This window comes from Eschrichtius robustus, chromosome 13, assembly GCF_028021215.1.
Source record: "Eschrichtius robustus isolate mEscRob2 chromosome 13, mEscRob2.pri, whole genome shotgun sequence".
Classification (NCBI taxonomy): Eukaryota; Metazoa; Chordata; class Mammalia; order Artiodactyla; family Eschrichtiidae; genus Eschrichtius; species Eschrichtius robustus.
Genome location: NC_090836.1, coordinates 7496000 through 7515268, shown reverse-complemented (window position 1 = coordinate 7515268; position 19269 = coordinate 7496000). Strand labels below are relative to the sequence as shown.

At 38.3% G+C, this 19269-nt stretch overlaps 1 protein-coding gene across 6 annotated transcripts; it reads right to left on the bottom strand.

The window, feature by feature from the left end:
- Nucleotides 1–142: 142 nt before the first annotated feature.
- C3AR1 (complement C3a receptor 1) lies at nucleotides 143–19259 on the bottom strand. Of its 6 annotated transcripts, none has more exons than XM_068561215.1 (5): nucleotides 19160–19259; nucleotides 14423–14563; nucleotides 11129–11248; nucleotides 7829–7957; nucleotides 143–3475 (listed from the first exon to the last, which is right to left on the bottom strand). In XM_068561215.1, exons 4-5 carry the CDS (start codon nucleotides 7861–7863, stop codon nucleotides 2014–2016), a joined length of 1497 nt encoding a protein of 498 aa, XP_068417316.1. In that variant the 5' UTR covers nucleotides 7864–7957; nucleotides 11129–11248; nucleotides 14423–14563; nucleotides 19160–19259; the 3' UTR covers nucleotides 143–2013. The 6 variants fall into 6 exon arrangements, with proteins under 6 accessions (XP_068417316.1, XP_068417315.1, XP_068417314.1 ...); XM_068561214.1 differs by having other exon boundaries at nucleotides 14399–14572; nucleotides 19160–19252; XM_068561213.1 differs by having other exon boundaries at nucleotides 14423–14572; nucleotides 19160–19252.
- Between the last annotated feature and the right edge of the window lie 10 nt (nucleotides 19260–19269).

Sequence of the window (19269 nt, the reverse complement as noted above, 5' to 3'; positions counted from 1 at the left end):
AGAAGCCCAGCTAATCATCATTATAGCAAGCCTACAGCTACCCACTGAGATTTATATTTGCCGTATGTTTAGAGATTATGTTATATTCTGAGGGTCAAACAATTAAAAGGATCCATGAATTTCTCAGCCTTGCAAGGAACCATTCAGAAAGAAAGCATTTATTCACATCAAATATATGATCAGATTAAATTGGAAGGTAGCATGGCAAATCTCACATCATGTCAGATATCATTACTGCACAACTGAAAGCATTCCTAGTGATTTGAAATTTTTCCACATAGTACTTTATAACTTATTTGTAGTCCAGACCCTCCCCTCAACCACTGAACAAAGGATAGTGCCTTGTAAAGTCTAAGACATCTCATTTTCTATTTTTCAGATTAAATCACTGTACGCAGATGAGGCTATGTTGTAATACAAACAAAACCTGAAAATTTAGAGGTTTAACACATAAAACTTTATATACAGAGAAAAATGAGAAGGTGATGGGGGTTTAATAATGTTTTCTGAAACAAGTGAAAGAAAAAGAGAAGGGGGGTTGGAATGGGTCAACAAAGTAGAAGAAAATGTGTGATCATGAACAAATTAAAGGATGATGGGTAATGAATATTGGGATGCTGAATAAACAAAAAATATGAATGTGTTTGGATAAAATTCGTCATCTTTCAAAACAAGAAGTCATTTTATCACGTCTACAGAAACTAGCAGCATAAGGTCATGACTTAGAAATATCATGGTGAATATCAGAGGAAACATCTAAAATCGTTTCAAAGGTTATCCCTGGGAAGTGGGAGTGGGCGGAAGGAGGGGCTGGGCAGAGTGGGGCAGGAAACCTGTTAGATTTCATTATAAGCCTTAGGTTCTCTTTAAGTTATGTGCATGTATTACTTTGGTAAAGATAAAGATTAATTTTAAAAAACCCGAAGATATATCTGGTAATTTTGGCATGAAAGATACACACCTACAGTCATGTTTTCTTTTAAAGTTGGATAACGTGCCCAGAGGGTACTCTGTTATATTGCAGTGAATTCAAGAATAGTTGCCCTATCCTCCACCGTCTTTCTCCTTTCATTTGAAATGAGTTTCTTGGAAAGTACTAATGTGGAGCTAGAGGAGGGGAGTAATTTGCATCTTATGAAACTATTGGTTATTAGAGGCATAAAGTCTGGAAGAAGATTTAGAGGCAGGGGAGGAATAAGGGAATTAAGGAGCTTAAGGAAAGGAATGAAAGATAGATGATTCTATCAATAGGCAGATAGAGCAAACAGAGGGAAGAGAGAACTCCCCAAACTGCGGCTTACATACTGTTTCATGAGAAAGTCTTTAGATCCCTAAGTAGTCTGTCTTTACACAATAGATGCTTACTTAGTTGTAATAATGGAAACTCAGAATTCCTACGTCCTGTATCCAGGAGTATTCCAAGTTGCAGGCATCTGGCATTGTACTCTGCTCCAGACTCAGACTCATAACTCCTTGTTTTTATAGACTTTCTTCTTGCACCTTTTTTTTTTTTCATTTAAAACTATCACCACCACCATCACAACAAAGCCACAGAATAAATGATCACCTTTCACTCAGGTAGGACTAGAAGAAATGGTTTTAACTTGAATCTGGAAGGAAATTAGAAAGAAATTTAATGATGGAAACCTTTTTTTAAAGGAGACTGCCTTCGCATTTATTTCACGTGGCTTTGTTTGCGATAGAAATAGACTAATTTTTACAATGCTTCCCAAATTTAGCATTCATCCGAAACAAGGGAGCTTGTGAAAACACTGTCTGAGCCCCACCCCCAGAGACTGATTCAGCGAATCTCTGGTGGGGCTGGAGAATTTGTATTTCTATCAACCAGGTGATACCGATGCCACTAGTGTGGGACCACACTTTAAGACCCTCTGGATTGATTCTTTGACAGTTTCTGAAACCCCCTGCTCCCCATCTCTGTCGTCTTTTTAGAAATATGATGCACTGGGTGCACGCCTAAGAACCTCTGCTTGGGTCAACTGCTCCATATTTTCACACAACTGTACTGATACTGTTTTTTTCCAAAGAGACTTTGTTTGGGGGGCAGCTGGTAGAGTGTGTCAAGTCCTCACTGAAAGCTGCCTCCAGAATTCCCTGCATGGACTGTCTTGCTTTTTTCCTAAAATCTTTCCCCAGAAGGGCATAGAGGAAGGGATTGAAGCAACTATTGGCAGAGGCTAAAGCAAGAGACACATGGTCCCAGGACAACAGAGCTTCCCCAAAGGGAGTTTCTGGGTCAATAAACAGTAAGAGGGCTCCAACAATGTGGTACGGAGCCCAGCAGACAAGGAAGACAGCCACCACCACCATAGCCACTCTCAAGGTTTTGCTCCGAGACTTGGTGAAGCGTCTCCGACGCATTCGGAAGATAATGAGGCTGTAACAGGCCACCATGAGGATAAAGGGCAACAGGAAACCCAGCACGAGCCTAGTGATGGTTATTGCTACCTGGGGTGTTGGCACTTGATGGCCATATGCAAATTGGCCTGAATCATCATCCTGGAAATCTTCCAATAGCTCCCACGTGTATGAGGAGTTGCCGGAGGCACTAGAGAAAAGCTCTAAATCAGCAGGAAGAAAAGCATCAGAGTTCTCCAGTGGGTTAGTTCTGTGATCTTCAATGGGAAAATCACTGGGGATTGTAGCTGAGACCTCATCAGCTGGTTTAAATACATTATAATATGGATGTTGAACAGACAATCTAGCTGAATCCGTAGGGAGTGAATGTCCAGAAGTTCTTCGAAATATTTGAGAACAGAGGCCAGCGGTGGCTGCCCAGGGACAATCATTTGTTTGCTGAGAGAAAGAATCGAACCTATCATCCATTTCTTCAGGCAGCTCAACAATGGAGTTGTCAAGAGACCCGTTTTCCAGTAGATCAAAGTTGAAGTCTGAATAATCTAATGATCTGTAGAGACCAAAATTGTAGCCACACATACTATGGTTGTCTATAGTGAACGTTTCCCGGTATATGAACACAGGTATGCACATTACAAAAGCCACCACCCAGATACATCCACAGATAGTGAAGGCTGTCCCCACGTTGCGATGATTCTGGCACCAGATTGGCTTGAGTACCAAAAGACAGCGGTCCAGGCTAATGGCGGTCAGCAGGAAGACGCTGGCAAACATGTTGAGGACAATGATGGAGGGGATGAGCTTGCATAGGAACCAGCCGTAGGGCCAGTGTCCTTGGAGAGCCAAGTGAACCAGGGAGAAGGGCAGGGAGAGGCAGCAGAGAAAGTCAGCCAAGGTGAGATGCAGAAACCAAACTGTGCTCACACTTCGTTGCATCTTTAGGCCAGCCACCCACAGCACCAGCCCGTTGCCCGGCAATCCCAGTAGGAAAGTGAAACAGAGAATGACCATGGAGAGAATTACTTGGGGTTCATCCCAGGGCTGTGATGGTAGGTCAGTTGAATTGGTCTCAGCAGAGAAAGACTCCATTGCTAAACTTTTATAAAAATATAAACAAAAATGTTAAAACTATCTTTAAAAAAATGCATATTCTTAGAATTCTAACCTCCCCACATAAAGATGTAGAGTCACAAAGACCCTCACGCTGTTTTAGTTTTATTTTCCGACTTCACATTGGATTACACAAAAACATTCCCTGAAAGACAATTTAAAATCTGCTGTATTGACATAGAGAACAGACTTGTGGTTGCCAAAGGGGGTGGTGGGGGAGGGGAGTATTGGGAGTTTGGGATTAGCAGATGCAAACTAGTATATATAGGATGGATAAACAACAAGGTCCTACTGTAGAGCACAGGGAACTATATTCAATATCTGTGATAAACCATAATGGAAAAGAATATACATATACATATATATATATATATATATATATATATATATATATATATATATATACACATATATATATATATATGTATATATATATATTTATAGCTGAGTCATTTTGCCGTACAGTAGAAATGAACACAACATGGTAAATCAACTATACTTCATTAAAATTAAAAAAAAATTTTTCTTTTTTGGCCGTGCCCTGCACCACCTGTGGGATCCTAGTTCTCCAACTAGGGGTCAAACCCAGGCCCTCGGCAGTGAAAGCTCAGAATCCTAACCCCTGGACCATCAGGGAATTCCCTCCATCATGTCTTTTAGAAACACCCTCATTTTTTCCTTTTGCTGTCAAATTTATCAAGAGTTGTTTTCCCTCTTTGCGTTGATTTCCTTACCACTCATCATTTCTTTCTTATTTGTTTTTTGTGAGTATAACTTGAGAAAAATAGCTTGATTATTGCAGAAACAGAAATCATTCATGGAGATAGGGAATTCCCTGGCAGTCAAGGGGTTATGACTCCACGCTTCCACTGCAAGAGGCACAGGTTCCATCCCTGGTCGGGGAACTAAGATCTTGCAAGCCACCTGGCATGACCAACAAAACAAAACAAAAAAAGAAATCATTCATGAAGAAACTTGGAAAACATAAGCAAGCAAAAATAAGAAAATAAAAATGTCATATACTACTAGTCAGGGATTACTATTTTAGTATCTTAATTTACATCCTTCTGGATCTTTTTTCACATACATACATGTATACTATATGTATGTATATTTTTTGTTAAGCAAAATTTAACAAAATTAGATTACACTGTGCATATTGGTTTAAAATTATTTTAATTGTGGTGAAATACATATAACATAAAACTTACCATCTAAACTATTTTTAAGTGTACAGTTCAGTAGTGTTAGGTATATTTACATTATCGTGCAGCCAATTTTTAGAACTTTCTCATCTTGTAAACCCAAAACTCTATACCTATTAGAAAACAACTCCTCACTTCCCTTTCCCCGCAGCCCCCGGCAATCACCATCCTACTTTCAGTTTCTATGCATTTGACTCCTCTAGATACCTCATCTAAATGTAATCCTACAGCATTTGTCTTTTTGTAACTGGCTTATTTCACTTGGCAAAATGCCCTCAAGTTTCATCCATGTTGTAGTGTGTGTCAGAATTTTCTTCCTTTTTAAGACTGAATAATATTCCACTGTATGGATGTACCACATTTCGTTTATCCATTCATCTGTCGATGGATATTTGAGTTGCTTCCACATTGTAGCTATTGTGGATAATGCTGCTATGAACATGGGTGTAAATGCATATTGTTTTATATAAACTGCTTTCTTTTATCTCTTTTATCAGTTAGCAGTCTCCTCATTATACAGTAACATTGTACCTTAAGGAATACTCAGACTTTATCCATTTTTTCCAACTGTCCCCAAAATAATCCTTTATACCTGATTTGTCAACAATTATATCCAGTCTAGTCTAGGATCACACTGCATCAGGATGTTTCTTAAGTCTCTTAATGTAGCATTGTTTCTCTTTTTCAAGGATACTGGCTTGTTTTGGGGTCTGTTGTTCTCACCACTCACTTCACAACCCTTTGTAATTGGTCTTCTGCCCCATCATGCTGCTAAAACTAACTCTAGATAACAAACCCAAGCATCTTTTTCTCTGTCTTTATCCTCCACAATATCCATGTCATTTGATACACTGGCTTCTTAACACTTTCTTCTCTTGGCCTCTGTGACATTACCGTTCCCTGATTTTCAACATTCCCATAAACATACCCTACTTTATAGCTTTCCTGAACAACTCACTATTCCAAGTCAATACCATTTTCTATTCCTTGGTTAGTGCTGTTTACTTCTGTATGGAATTATATCCTCCACCTTAACCTCCTCTTTCCTCCATTCTTAATCTCTATCTGTTGAAATCCTAGCCATTCTTTAAGATCAAGCTCAAATATATCTTCCTTGAAACTTCTCTTATAATCCCAGTCATAATTTATTTCTTCAGCCTCCTATTTCTGGGTGTGTGTGTGGGGGGTAGAACTTCTTTTCATATTCTCTGTGCAATGATGCATTTCATCTTGTATTATAATTCTTTTTGTGGCTGTCTTATCTATCATTCTGGCCTTAAGTTTCATAATGGTAAAAAAGAATCTTGTTCCTAAATGCTCGTTCCACAGAATTTAGCACAATTAAAGATTACTTGAATGGATAGATGCTCATTTTTGGGGTTAATTTTTTTTCTTTTTCAACTAAATGAAAAATTCTTATTCTTATCCATTTAATCCAGTAAGGATGCTGTCTCTTCTAACTTCCTTTTTTGTTTTCCAGTTCCTAATTCTTACTGGCTATAACAGCATTTTATGTTTCCTTTTGTAGAAGTCCAAAATACTTGTGTGACTTGAAGCTGTTCTGCTGAGTTAACTACAAGCTGCCATAGGGATTAGCAGAAGTTAAAATAACTAAGACAACAAAATACTAAAAAAGAAGAAGTGATTCTCATTCTCCTTTCGGTAACCTTGCTTATTACAATATTCAAGTCCTGTCAGGGTCACTTACTTCGCTGTTGTATGTGGCAGCTACCCTGATCCACTGTCCTACACACATATTCACGCATAGACCCATAAAATATTGAGGACCGATAGAGTCATAGAATTCTAGGACTGAAAGGAAAGTTAGCAATCATCTCTTCTTGTCTCTATTTTTATCTTGTAGTTTTGGACACTGAAACTCAGCAAATTAGGGGACTTTTACATATTCACAACTAGGAGGGTTGTCAAATCCTAGGTCCAATGACTGTCAGGCCAATACCCTTTTTACTACAAATAATCACATAACTGAAAAGCCTTTGGTATTGCTAACAAAGGGAAAGGCACCAAGAGTCACACAATAATAAAGAATAATAAGGAAGTGATAAAGATTGAAAAGAGCAAAATTCCAATACAAAGAAATTGAGTCATCTGGTGTGAGCTATATTTTAAATATTACATAGTATCTGTCATGAAATGAAAGCATATATGAATCAGAATCTTAAAAATCTTTCTGGGCAAGATAACATTTTATATTTTGACAAGTGTTTTGGCTGAAAAGTACCTCTACATTTTTTTTTTTTAAGTTTTCAATACTGAATTGGCCAACCAGTAATTAAAAAGATAAGTAAAATCCTGAAACCAAAATTCAACTATGATAGGGAAAGAAAAATAGATTCCAGAATCAGAACTAATGATACGATGACAGAATCAGTAGCAATAAGGAATGAGCAAAATAAATAAATAAGAGAAATGGAATGAGGAAAAAATATATATATATTAAGAAAAAATAGGCAGGGGCTTCCCTGGTTGTGCAGTGGTTAAGAATCCGCCTGCCAATGCAGGGGACACGGGTTTGAGCCCTGGTCTGGGAAGATCCCATATGCAGTGGAGCAACAAAGCTCGTGCGCCACAACTACTGAGCATGCGCTCTAGAGCCTGCGAGCCACAACTACTGAGCCCACTTGAAGCCCACGTGCCTAGAGCCTGTGCTCTGCAGCAAGAGAAGCCTGCACACTGCAGTGAAGAGTAGCCCCTGCTCGCTGCAACTAGAGAAAGCCCACGCACAGCAACAAAGACCCAATGCAGCCAAAAATAAATAAATAAAAGAAATTTATTAAAAAAAAAAAAAAGAAAAAATAGGCAATCAATGATTTGGAAAACAAAACTATTGGAGAAAGCTGGAATCAAAGGTGAGAAGGAGAAACAGCCAGTTTAAGAGAGGGAAAAATGATGTAAAAATTCAATATTAGTTCCAGAATGAAAATATTAAGAACAAAGATAAATAGAATGTGGAATATTTAGAAAAAGAAAAAGGTGGACATGGAAATAAAGCAAAAGAAATAAAAGTTGGGGAAGGAATAAGCGGAAATAGAAAATAATGACCCTCAAACCATTATCAATAATGAGCAAAACAAGCTGGGCACAAGCCCTCAGGTGGATCTAGGTTTCCTTACCAAAAACCGGAGATAGTAGCTGAAGACTTCAGCATGGATCTGGAGGTCTCCACGAGTCCCGTCTTGACCACAGTCAAGAATGTTTAGGAAATTTCCTGAGCACCTCCTCTTTCCTCTCTCTCTTCGTTTCTGATGATAAATGAAACCCAACACTTTTGACAACTATCTGACTCCACAGGAAGAGTTTCAAAGTGAGTCATTTCTAAATGTTTCATATAAGAAAAGTACGAAAAACAGAAGTGGGAGAGCATGGTTCTCAAAAATTTTCTGCAGGACACAGAGTATGCTTAGAGAGAGAGTACTTTTGTACATCAGCTTCCCACTTTGTAGGCTTTTGGATTTGTTTTGTTTTGGAAATGCACAAAAATGATCCTATGGTATGTGAGAATAGGGGTGGGGAGTAACTGGGGGGAATGACGTGCACAACCCCATGTAATGAATTTCAAGTAACATCTCTTATATGCTTAATATGTGTCAGGGAAGTGTGTCATGCAAAAATCAGATGAATTAAACTATGTTCTAATCTCTAGAGATTCACAGTCTGGTGAGAATATGTACCCATACAACAACAACAAAAAACACCTGTAATACAATTCAGACTATAATGATAGAAATAGCAGTAGAAGTAAAAGAGTAGAAAATAACATGTAGGGGTGTACTTAGCCTGGGGCAATCTAGGACAGTCTTAAGGTAGAAATAAGGTCTGGGCAGGTTCTTCAAGAATTATGGGACTTCTCTAGAAAGAGGTGACAAGCTGTTTACTTTTACTATCTTTATTATTATTATTTTTTGGGCCATTTCAGGGCATGTGGGAATCTTAGTTCCCCGACCAGGGATCGAACCCGTACCCCCTGCAGTGGAAGTGCAGAGTCTTAACCACTGGACCACCAGGGAAGTCCCCACATCATACTTTTTAAATTATTCTATATTATACCATTTAGTCAATTATTCCCCTTTTCATGGATATTCTGTTTTTGTCAAATTTTAAAGCAGTTATAAACAATGTTTCAGTGAGTACTCTTGAATTTTACACATCTATGAAAATTTCTGTAGAATAGTTTCCTAGGACTGTAATTGCTAAATCTATGTATGTGAATTTACATTTTTGAAAGGTATGGCATTTCCCACTAAAGAGATTCCACCAATTTACACTTCCAACAACGGTGGCGAGGGTATCTATTCCATTTGCAAAAGGTAAGGTCTTTATCATTAAGTTCAGTATCATAAACAAGTACTCTGCTCTTAATATAGACACTATGCTTTGCACTGTAGAAGATGCAGAAGCAATGAAAGATGTAAATATATAATTATAATTGAGTAAGGGCTGCTAGCAGGGTAGTCCTGGGAACATGGAAGAGGGAAAGACATTCTCACTGAAACAAACATGAAGATAACGCACTGAAGAGATAACACTTGAGCTGGGCTTTAAGGCTGGGTAGAAATTTGACAGACACTAATAGTGCTATAAAATAATTTATCTGTCTCTCTGCCCTACTAGACCAGGAGTTTGTTCCTATCTCCAGAGCCTGCTACCATGCCTGGAATAATACATGTCTGGGGCACCAATGAATGAATGAATGAAAGTTTGGTTGAAAAGGATGTTGGCTTTTGAATATAATTCAAAGAATTAATTTGAGTCTTTAAAGTTGTTACTGGTGTGGATCCAGTTTTACTGATTCCTTTTTCTCTAAAGATTATACAGCAATTAAAACCAGTTGGAGAACTTCCAGCTGTATTACTTGGATTTTCAGATCAGGAAGGAAATTACTGAAAAAACCTTGTGAATAGGGCTCCTATTTCTAGATGGCTTCTGTCCCTTCTTATAAAGTACTAGTTTTATGGTGTAACGTGGAAAACCTGGGGGGAATTTATGTGATTCTCTTCTGTTTTGTTCCTTTTTAATATCTAATTATAAGTTTCTAAGCAGAGATCAGATGCTTTGGAAGGAGTGAAATTTTGAATATATGTTGCAAACACAGCCATATTAAAACATTTTATGAGTCACTGATTAATTCTACATTTTCAATGATGGAAATCTGTAGTCATTTGGCCAAAATAAAAATTATAGAATTGTATGATCTCTAGCCTGCTCTGAGAGAATTAAAAATAAATATATGACAAAGTTTCTGTCCTTAAGGACTTTGACGAAAAATGATAAGATTCATTATTAGACCAAGTATAATTATACTCTAAATGAAAAAATAACCAAGTGCTAAAAACTATGGATGACATAGACAAATGCTATGGCTAGTTAGCAAAGGACAAATCTGATGAAACCTGGTGGAGGTTAGAATTAGCTGGAAAATTTTCATGGAAGAACATTCTTGAGGTGAAAACTGCTCTAGATTAGGAATTTGAGTTCTAGTTTTAGTAATAACTAAATACTTGACCTTGGGCTGGATGCTTGACCTAGAATTTTTTTCTTAGATGTAAAATTAAAGGGTTGGCTCGAGTGATCTTTAAGGTTTCTTTTACATCTAACGATCTATAATTCTCCCATTTCAAGTAGGGGGAAAACACACATTAAGGTGGAGGTAAGCCCAGCGTGAGTGAATGACACAGGTAAAGTGGTCTGGCTGGAGTAAAAAGCATACAGGGAGCAATAGAAGGTGCGAAGAGAGGCTGAGCTTGAATCCCAGCTCTGCCACTGACTAATTGTGCGGTTGCACAGGAATTTTTCAGATTCTGTGTTTTCATTTCCTCACCTGAAAAACAGGGATTGTGTCAGGTTTTATTTATTGATACTCAGGCCCATTTCCACTCTCCCTTATTATTTCTCTAAGTGAAGCCTGGGTACTGCATTTCCGAGACTGCCTCTCAGGCAGGGTCTGCCTAGGCTCTGCCACAGGGGCATGTTCATGTGCTCTTGGGAAGTGAAGAGAAAAGGGAATCATTGTATTTGATTCTTTTCTTTTGAGATTAATTTTTATTGGAGTATGGTTGATTTACAATGTTGTGTTGGTTTCTGCTGTACAGCAAAGTGAATCAGTTCTACATATACATGTATTCACTCCTTTTTAGATTCTTTTCCTATAGAGGCCATTACAAAGTACTGAGTAGAGTTCATTGTGCTATACAGTAGGTCCTTATTAGTTATCTATTTTATATATAGCAGTGTGTGTATGTCCATCCCAATCTCCCAATTTATCCCTCCCCACCCTTTACCCCTGTTAACCGTAAGTTTGTTTTCTACATCTGTGACTCTATTTCTGTTTTGTAAATAGGTTCATTTGTACCATTTTTTTAGATTCCACATATAAGTGATATCATAGGATATTTGTCTTTCTCTGTTTGACTTACTTCACTCAGTATGACAATCTCGAGGTCCATCCATGTCGCTGCAAATGGCCTTATGTCATTCTTTTTTATGGCTGAGTAATATTCCATTGTATATATGTACCACATCTTCTTTATCCATTCCTCCATTGATGGATATTTAGTTTGTGCAGAGTTTGCAAATATGTTTTAAAAATAAAAGAACAAAACCATAAAATAGCATAAACATTAAAAATATTAAAATAAAAAAGAGAGAGGTTGAAAGGGGGATCATTTATTTTCTGGCTCCTTCAGCAGCAGACAGCTCTGGTGGGTTTCCGTAACAGAGGTGGCAGGTGTGACCTTGGCAGCTGCTGGCAGCTGTGGGCTCTGGCAGGATTACTGGTTTCAGCAGCAGCTGCAGCCCTGTGAGAATTTCTCTTCCAATTTTAGGGAAGTACCTTCCTGAAGTTATATTATCTTCTCCCCCTTTATTCCTCTAGTCCTTCCAACACTTTTGTAACCAAGTCCTTGTATTAAATACCTTGTTTGAAATACCTACAATGGTTTTGTTTTCCTGGCTGGGCAATGACAGTTGGGGAATATTCACTGTACCTACTCTATAGGACTGCTAAGAGTAAATAAATTAATACATGCAAAGCACTTAAGACACTGCTGGCACATAAGCATTCAATAAATGTTAGCAGTTATTATGTCAAAAAACTAATGTGGCTTCCAGTTGCCTATCGTATCAAAACTATTCTCCCATCTTGGACTCTTAGCAAATAATTTACAGAATGTTCCCTTCACATTGTTAAGTTACATCCTTTCTGTCGAATCAAATTCTAACCCATAGCCCTCAAGGATGTAGATTTGACACACTCTCTACTCCCTATAGTATAGCTGCCTAATTATGCACATAGTTATAATAAAACAAAGTAAGAGCACAAACTGAAGAACAAAGTCACCCAGAAATTAAAGTAATTCAGTCAAAAGGTAAATAAAATAAAACAAACAAAAAACTGTTAATCCAACCATAATAACAAATATCTGATGCACTGATGCCTGGATCTTGAAAGAATCCAGCCAAATTTGGCATGATGAATCATTCAAATCTGAGTGGTTTAAAGAAAATTTAGCAAACTTTGTTTCTTCTATTGATTTATTGATTATTGATTTTCTATTACAATATGTATCCAGGGCAGTCAGCCAAGGAAGGGAGATTGAAGGGGAAGTAAACTGAGTGTTTTCATGAACACCCTTTGTGACTTTAGTTCCATGAAACCCAAAATGGACCAGGGACTAGGTTTCAGTTTGTGTTTATCTGATCTAACGAGAAGGCATAAGAAAATTTTGCAGGGGTGACAGAATTCAGGATTATTGAGGGGTAGATGGCTCTCATAAATGTTTTAAGTGTAGATAAATTTTTGAGTAAATTTTGATGGATTTTTTAGGGTAGCTATCCTATTTGTGCATTATTTAGAAAATGTCTTCTCCATTTCATTTATCCTTTGCCTTTTCTTCCCCATTTCATTTCCACTAGAATGTGGGCGAAGAAAGTGGTGATACAAAATGATGTTGGGTTGACAAAATGATGTTGGGTTGAAAACCACCCAGTTTTTCCTTCTGTGCAGGGAAAACCACAGGTCTCCATCTCCCATGTGTCTCCTTTACTTTCACACAGGACACTTCACTTCTGACACTTGTGGTCACCAAATGTGTGTGTTTTTTTCCCCCCACATCAAACAATTCTGCAACATCAGCTGGGTGTCCTACAATTTAACTCAATTCTGACACTGTCTACCTGGAGATAGCATCACATCCCACAGGTTAAGGGCTGAGTTCCACAAGACTGTTCCCCACTTCAGATGCCAATCGCAAGTTGTAGATCCCCAGGTTACCCACAACTTCTCTCTGTCTTGGCTACAAATCAGAGGTTCCCATGACTTTCTTCCCCTTGGATTGGATTATTTGCTAGAGTGGCTCACAGACTCAGGGAAACATTTATTTAGGTTTACCAGTTTATTAAAGGATATGATAAAGGACACAGATGAACAGCCAGATGAAGAGCTACATAAGGCGAAGTCTGGGAGGGTCCTGAGTGCAGGAACTTCTGTCTCCAGTAGGGTTGGGGTGTGTCACCCTTTCGGTACATGGATGTGTTCACCAACCTGGAAGTTCTCTCAACCCCATATTATTGCGATTTTTTGGAGGCTTCATCACACAGGCAAGCTTAATTATTAACTTCATTTCCAGTCCTTCTCCCTTCTCAAGAGCACGGGGGGGTGGAACTGAAAATTCTAAACTTCTAATCATGGCTTGGTCTCTCCAGAGTCCTTATCCAGGAGCCATCCAAGAGCCCACCCAGTCACCTCATTGGATCAAAAGACACTCCTATCACCAGGAAATTACAAGGGTTTCCCTTGTGTCAGAAACTGGGGTCAGTGACCAAATACTAGAACAAAAGATGCTCCTAATGCTCTTATCACCTAGGAATTTACAAGGGCTTTAGGAGCCGGGGGCACAGATCAAGATATATATATTTCCTATTATAAATCACAGTAGCATGCATACTCATTTCAGGTGACATGTTTTTTTCTACAGCTTCTGAAATTCTAAAACTGAATGTGTCTATGTTTATAATTACCTAAACAAACATGATCATTCTTGTTCCAAATATAAATTAATATTAATAATAGTGATAACTTACACGTTGAGGACATCTACCAGACACTGTGCTGAGTGCTTCATTGGCTGCATGTTATTTAACTCTAACGACACCCCAATGATGAGATAGGTACTAATATTAGTACCTCATTGTCAAAAAGGACACTGAGATGCAAAGAGGCTAATGAGTTATCCAAATTCACACCACAATGTAAATGGCAGACTTAGAACCACACAGCTGGCCTCCAGAGCCTATGCTCTTAGCCACCATGCTGCCCTGTGAATGCTGATCCGGTCCTGTCTCCGTGTTCGTGGAAGTTACGTTCTATAATGTCACCAGGAACACTGAATTAGCAGACACTGGACCACTGCTGCTAGGGGATGTATGGGGTTGAGTTCTGCCAGCCTCTGGTCACTGCATTTTGGTCAAATGATCAAATTTTTTTGCCCTCCGCACCCCTGTTGCTGCGCTCTCCTCCGTGGCTCTGAAGCTCCCCCCCCCACCTCCACCCCCCACCCCACCCCGTCTCTGCCAGTTAAGGGGCTTCCTAGTGTGTGGAAACTTTTCTTCCTTCACAACTCCCTCCCAGAGGTCCAGGTCCCATCCCTATTCTTTTTCTCTGTTTTTTCTTTTTTCTTTTGCCCTACCCAGGTACGTGGGGAGTTTCTTGCCTTTTGGGAAGTCTGAGGTCTTCTGCCAGCGTTCAGTAGGTGTTCTGCAGGAACTGTTCCACATGTAGATGTATTTCTGATGTATTTGTGGGGAGGAAGGTGATCTCCACGTCTTACTCCTCCGCCATCTTGAAGGTCGTCCTGAGAAACCTTATTTTATATTGTTGATTCATTAACATTGACCTCTCTGCCAACAGCACTATAATTCATGCCTAAACAAGATGAACTAACACATATATATCTCAGCCTTCTTGTGCTTATGGACACTATATAGCACTCCAGCGCTATGCTTAGGGGTCATTTTAAACAGCAAAATCACCAACAAAAAGTACGAAAATGCAAAAAACTTGGCACTAAATAGGCTGCGTAAAGGATCCTTGTTTACAGTGAGATGAAACAAGAAGGCAGAGCGCCACCTGGATTGACCTCAGCTGATGATGCACTTGTCTAGTGACTCAAATTGTTTTGCCACCCTGTGCATGTTAGGGAGTGACTGTGAATGTTGATTTGGGGGTTACGAATAAATTTAAGCAAATAGGCAAACTCACAGATATTGGAATCCATGAATGAGGAGGATCTACTGTACTTGCTAAAAGTTGTATATTCTGTTCATTCTCTGGATAGAGCTGTTAGGGCAGAATTGCATATTGGTTAAGGACCCGGGCCTGGAGACACTTAGATCTATGTCTGTCACTTGTGACTGTGGACAATAATTACTTAATCTCACAGCAGGATAATAATAGTACATATCTGTTGTTAGGATTAATAATATAATGCACACAAGCATGCAGAACAGTACTCAGTACTTAATAAATGCTACTCTTTACTATAATTCAACCAATAGGCACAGGAATACTAATTATTCATGCAAACATTTAAATATAAGGGATAAGCAGCTGTTATGTTTGTATCAGAAATGTAAGGATTTCTCTCCTGACACTTAAATATTGGATGAGTAAGTCAATGAACTTTCTGTATCTCAGCAATTTTTTTTAATGAAAATGGGGATAATGTTACCTACGGGCAAGACTGTTGTGAAAAATGAATGAGATAGTGTATATGGAAACACTTTGTAATCTTAAAGGTGCTATGTAAATATCAGGTAATATTATCATAATTATTGTTATACAAAATGTTTATTGTTGAAATCAATAACTAAAAACTTAGTTGATTCACATAGCACCTGTTAAATTTTATTGTGAGGTATATAATCCATTTGAAAGTGTCTATAATAAATATGTACATTTTAAATAATAATAAAATGACTACCATGAGCTTACCATCCAGTTTTAGAAGTAGAATGCTACCCGTATCTCTGGAGCACCTCCTGTGCCTGCCCTAATCACCTTCCTGAAACCCGCCTCCCAAGAATCCACAACTGGGAATTTTGTGTTTATCATTTTCTTACATTTTAAATATGGCTTTGCCATTTAACTGGATACCCACAAACAATACAGTTTTAGATTTGTCTGTTTTTTTTTTTTTAAAGGAATTCCTTTATTTTTATTATTTATTTATTTATTTATTTATTTATTTATTTATGGCTGTGTTGGGTCTTCGTTTCTGTGCAAGGGCTCTCTCTAGTTGCGGCAAGCGGGGGCCACTCTTCATCGCGGTGCGCGGGCCTCTCACTATCGTGGCCTCTCTTGTTGCAGAGCACAAGCTCCAGACGCGCAGGCTCAGTAGTTGTGGCTCACGGGCCTAGTTGCTCCGCGGCATGTGGGATCTTCCCAGACCAGGGCTCGAACCCGTGTCCCCTGCATTGGCAGGCAGATTCTCAACCACTGCGCCACCAGGGAAGCCCTGCCTGTTTTTAAACATTGTCCAAATGGACAATTTTGTTTTATCTTTTGTTAAACTTACTTTTTTCTTCTCCTAAAATTAAGTTTTTGTGATCTATCCGTGTTGTCCATAGCAAGTAGTTCATTCATGTTCACTATTTATTTACACTATCCTGTTACATGAATACAGCACAATTGATTTGTCCTAATGATGGACATGTATTTCCAATGTCTCGCTGTTATAAATGATAAACAATGCTGCAGTGAATTCTTAACTACTGCGCCACCAGGGAAGCCCTGTAGATTAGTCTTTTTAAGAATTTCATATAAATGGAGTCATACAGTATGTACTCTTTTGGGCTTGGCTTTTTGTTGTTGTTGTTTTTTGGTATAATGTTTTTGAGATCTATCCATGTCATTGTAGGTGTTAGTAGTTCAATTTTTAAAATTGTTATCCCTGAGTGTTAGTATTTGATCCTCTTTATTGCTATTCTACTTATTTTATTACTATTGTATGTCAATATGACAGTATTATAGGGATACACCACAATTTGTTTACCCATTCACCTGTTGATAGACATTTAGTGTTGTTTCTAGTTTCTAACCACTGTAAAAAAAACTGCTCTGAATATTTGTATATATGTCTTTTTGTGAACATATGTTTTAGTTTCTCTTGGGTAAATATTTCAGAGTAAAATGCTGGGTCATGTGATAAATGATATATTTAAATTTTAAGAAAATACAAAACTATGTTTTCCAAAATGGTTGTGCCATTTTAACTCCCCACTACCAATGTATGAAAGTTGCTCTGTATTTTTGCTCCATATTCTTGCCAGCACTGTTTGCTGTCGTCAAGTTTTCTTTTAAGCCATTATATTAGGTGTGCTGTGTTATCTCGTTGTAGTTCCATATAGATATATATTTCTTCTTGTAACATCTTTTTCTGGTTTTGGTATCAAGGTAATACTGTCTTATAAAAATTAGTTGGAAAGTGTCTTATCTCTTCTTTTTTTTAAGAGCATTTGTATGGGATTTACATGATTTCTTCCTAAAATGTTTGATCAATGATGAAACTTTTTGGGCACGAAGGTTTGTTTTTGTTTTTTTGTGGGAAGGTTTTTAGTTATAAATTCAAATTCTTTAACAGGTACAGGGCTATTCAAATTTTCTGTCTCTTCTTGAATTATTTTTGGTAAATTGTGTACATCAATTACCATTTAAGTTATTAAATTTGTTGGCATAAAGTTGTTAATAATATAGAGATGTGGAAGTTCACGTTTCATTTTATAATTTCATATTCTCTGAATTTTTTGCAAAGTATATGTAGGGTCCTTACATTGGGGGATTTGGGGAAATGGCCAAGTTAATAAGTTAAATGATTGGACTTAAGCAGAAATCTTGTATTATTCAACAATTATTACTGCCTACTATGTGAAAGGCAATGTGCTGGGTGCCAAAAAAGCAAAGGTCTTGCCTTTATAGAGCTGATGGTTTAGTGGGAGATATTTGAAGAATAATAACACGTTAGGTACAACGAAAAGGTATAACAGAAGCAAGTGGAAGCATTAGAGAAAGTTCATCTAAAGGACCTGGCAAAGTCACAGGAGGAGGTACAATTTGAGCTGATATGTGACCATATTAGTTTGCAAAATTAACAAGCTAGGGGAGAGTGTTTAAGACAGAAGGTTTAATGCATGCAAAGGTATGAAGAATATGAAGAACATGGACAACTCAGGAAACCTTAAGTAGCTGAGGATTACTGAAATTTTAAGTGAATGTCTGCTTTTAAAAAAAAATCTTGGATCTCTTTTATGGCCTTAATATCTATATACCTATACTTATTTATTTACTATATATATATTATACACACACCTCAAAACATCCTATAGTAATGGATATGCCATTACCCATTTTCTGTTGATAGACATTCATGTTGTTTCCATTTTTCACTATTACAAACCATCTGTAATAAACATTATTATACATACTTTTTTGCACACATTAAAAACTTCTCTAAAATAGCTATTAGTGGATTTGCTACACTGAAGGTTACCTACAATATTCTGTCAATTCTAAATTTACCTTCAGAAATGCTGTACCAAATTACCTTCCTGCTCACAGTGTACGAGAGTAGCTGATTCCCCACCTCCTCATAAGGGCTAGATATTATGATTCTCTTTGAATTTTAAGATATCACTTTGCTACGCAGGGTAGACAAATTAGAGACAGGTTTCCAACCAGTCAACATAATGAAGTGGTGAAGATCACCGCTGTTGCAGTCAGACAGCCTTGAGTTGGTATCTCGGTTTTCCATTTGCTGTCTGTGCTACTTAAATCAATTAAGTGATGGAGTGGTGGCAAGTTTACCTTTGGAGTGTACGAGGCATGTGTTTATGGAGATAGTAGAATCTATCATTATAATAAGACTGGGAGCAAACAGCGGCTATTAAATAGTTCATGGTGCTTTCCCAATGGGTCAGGAATGAGTTGATCCCATTTACAGTTTAACACGGGCAAAATTTCCAAAAAGATAACCAGAATACACACTGAAAGTGTGGCAGACTATTTCAACGGTGCCGTTCTCGAAACTCTGAGATAAAAAGGTGTTATAAAGCAATGGATCAGGCTGGGTGGCCATTTTTGAAGTTTGGACTCTGGAAGGTTAAAATCCACCACGTCTGTCTACGCCTGGGTCACATACTTTCTGTAGGGACCCAACTGGGGAATACCGACGGGCGGATTCCCCTTTTCTGCTTGGAAACTACGGTTTCTAAGACACTTCTTAAGGTGACTCTTGGAAGAAAGAAACTCGCCCGACTTCACGAAGGTCGGCACCCTCCCAGAGCAATGCGGGCCCTTGCCAGAGCAAGATGGAGATGGAGAGCTCCTTAACGGGAATCACTCACTTGGAGGCCACCCTGGCCCTTACCCAAGATGGTGAGTCGCGCAAACTCACCGTTTCCAGGTTTCAACATGGCTTCCCGGACCCGCAGCACCGAAGGTTAATCTCAGGAACCCAGCGGAACTCTCGCGGAAGTAGCGTAAACGGAAGTTGTTGCGTAACGC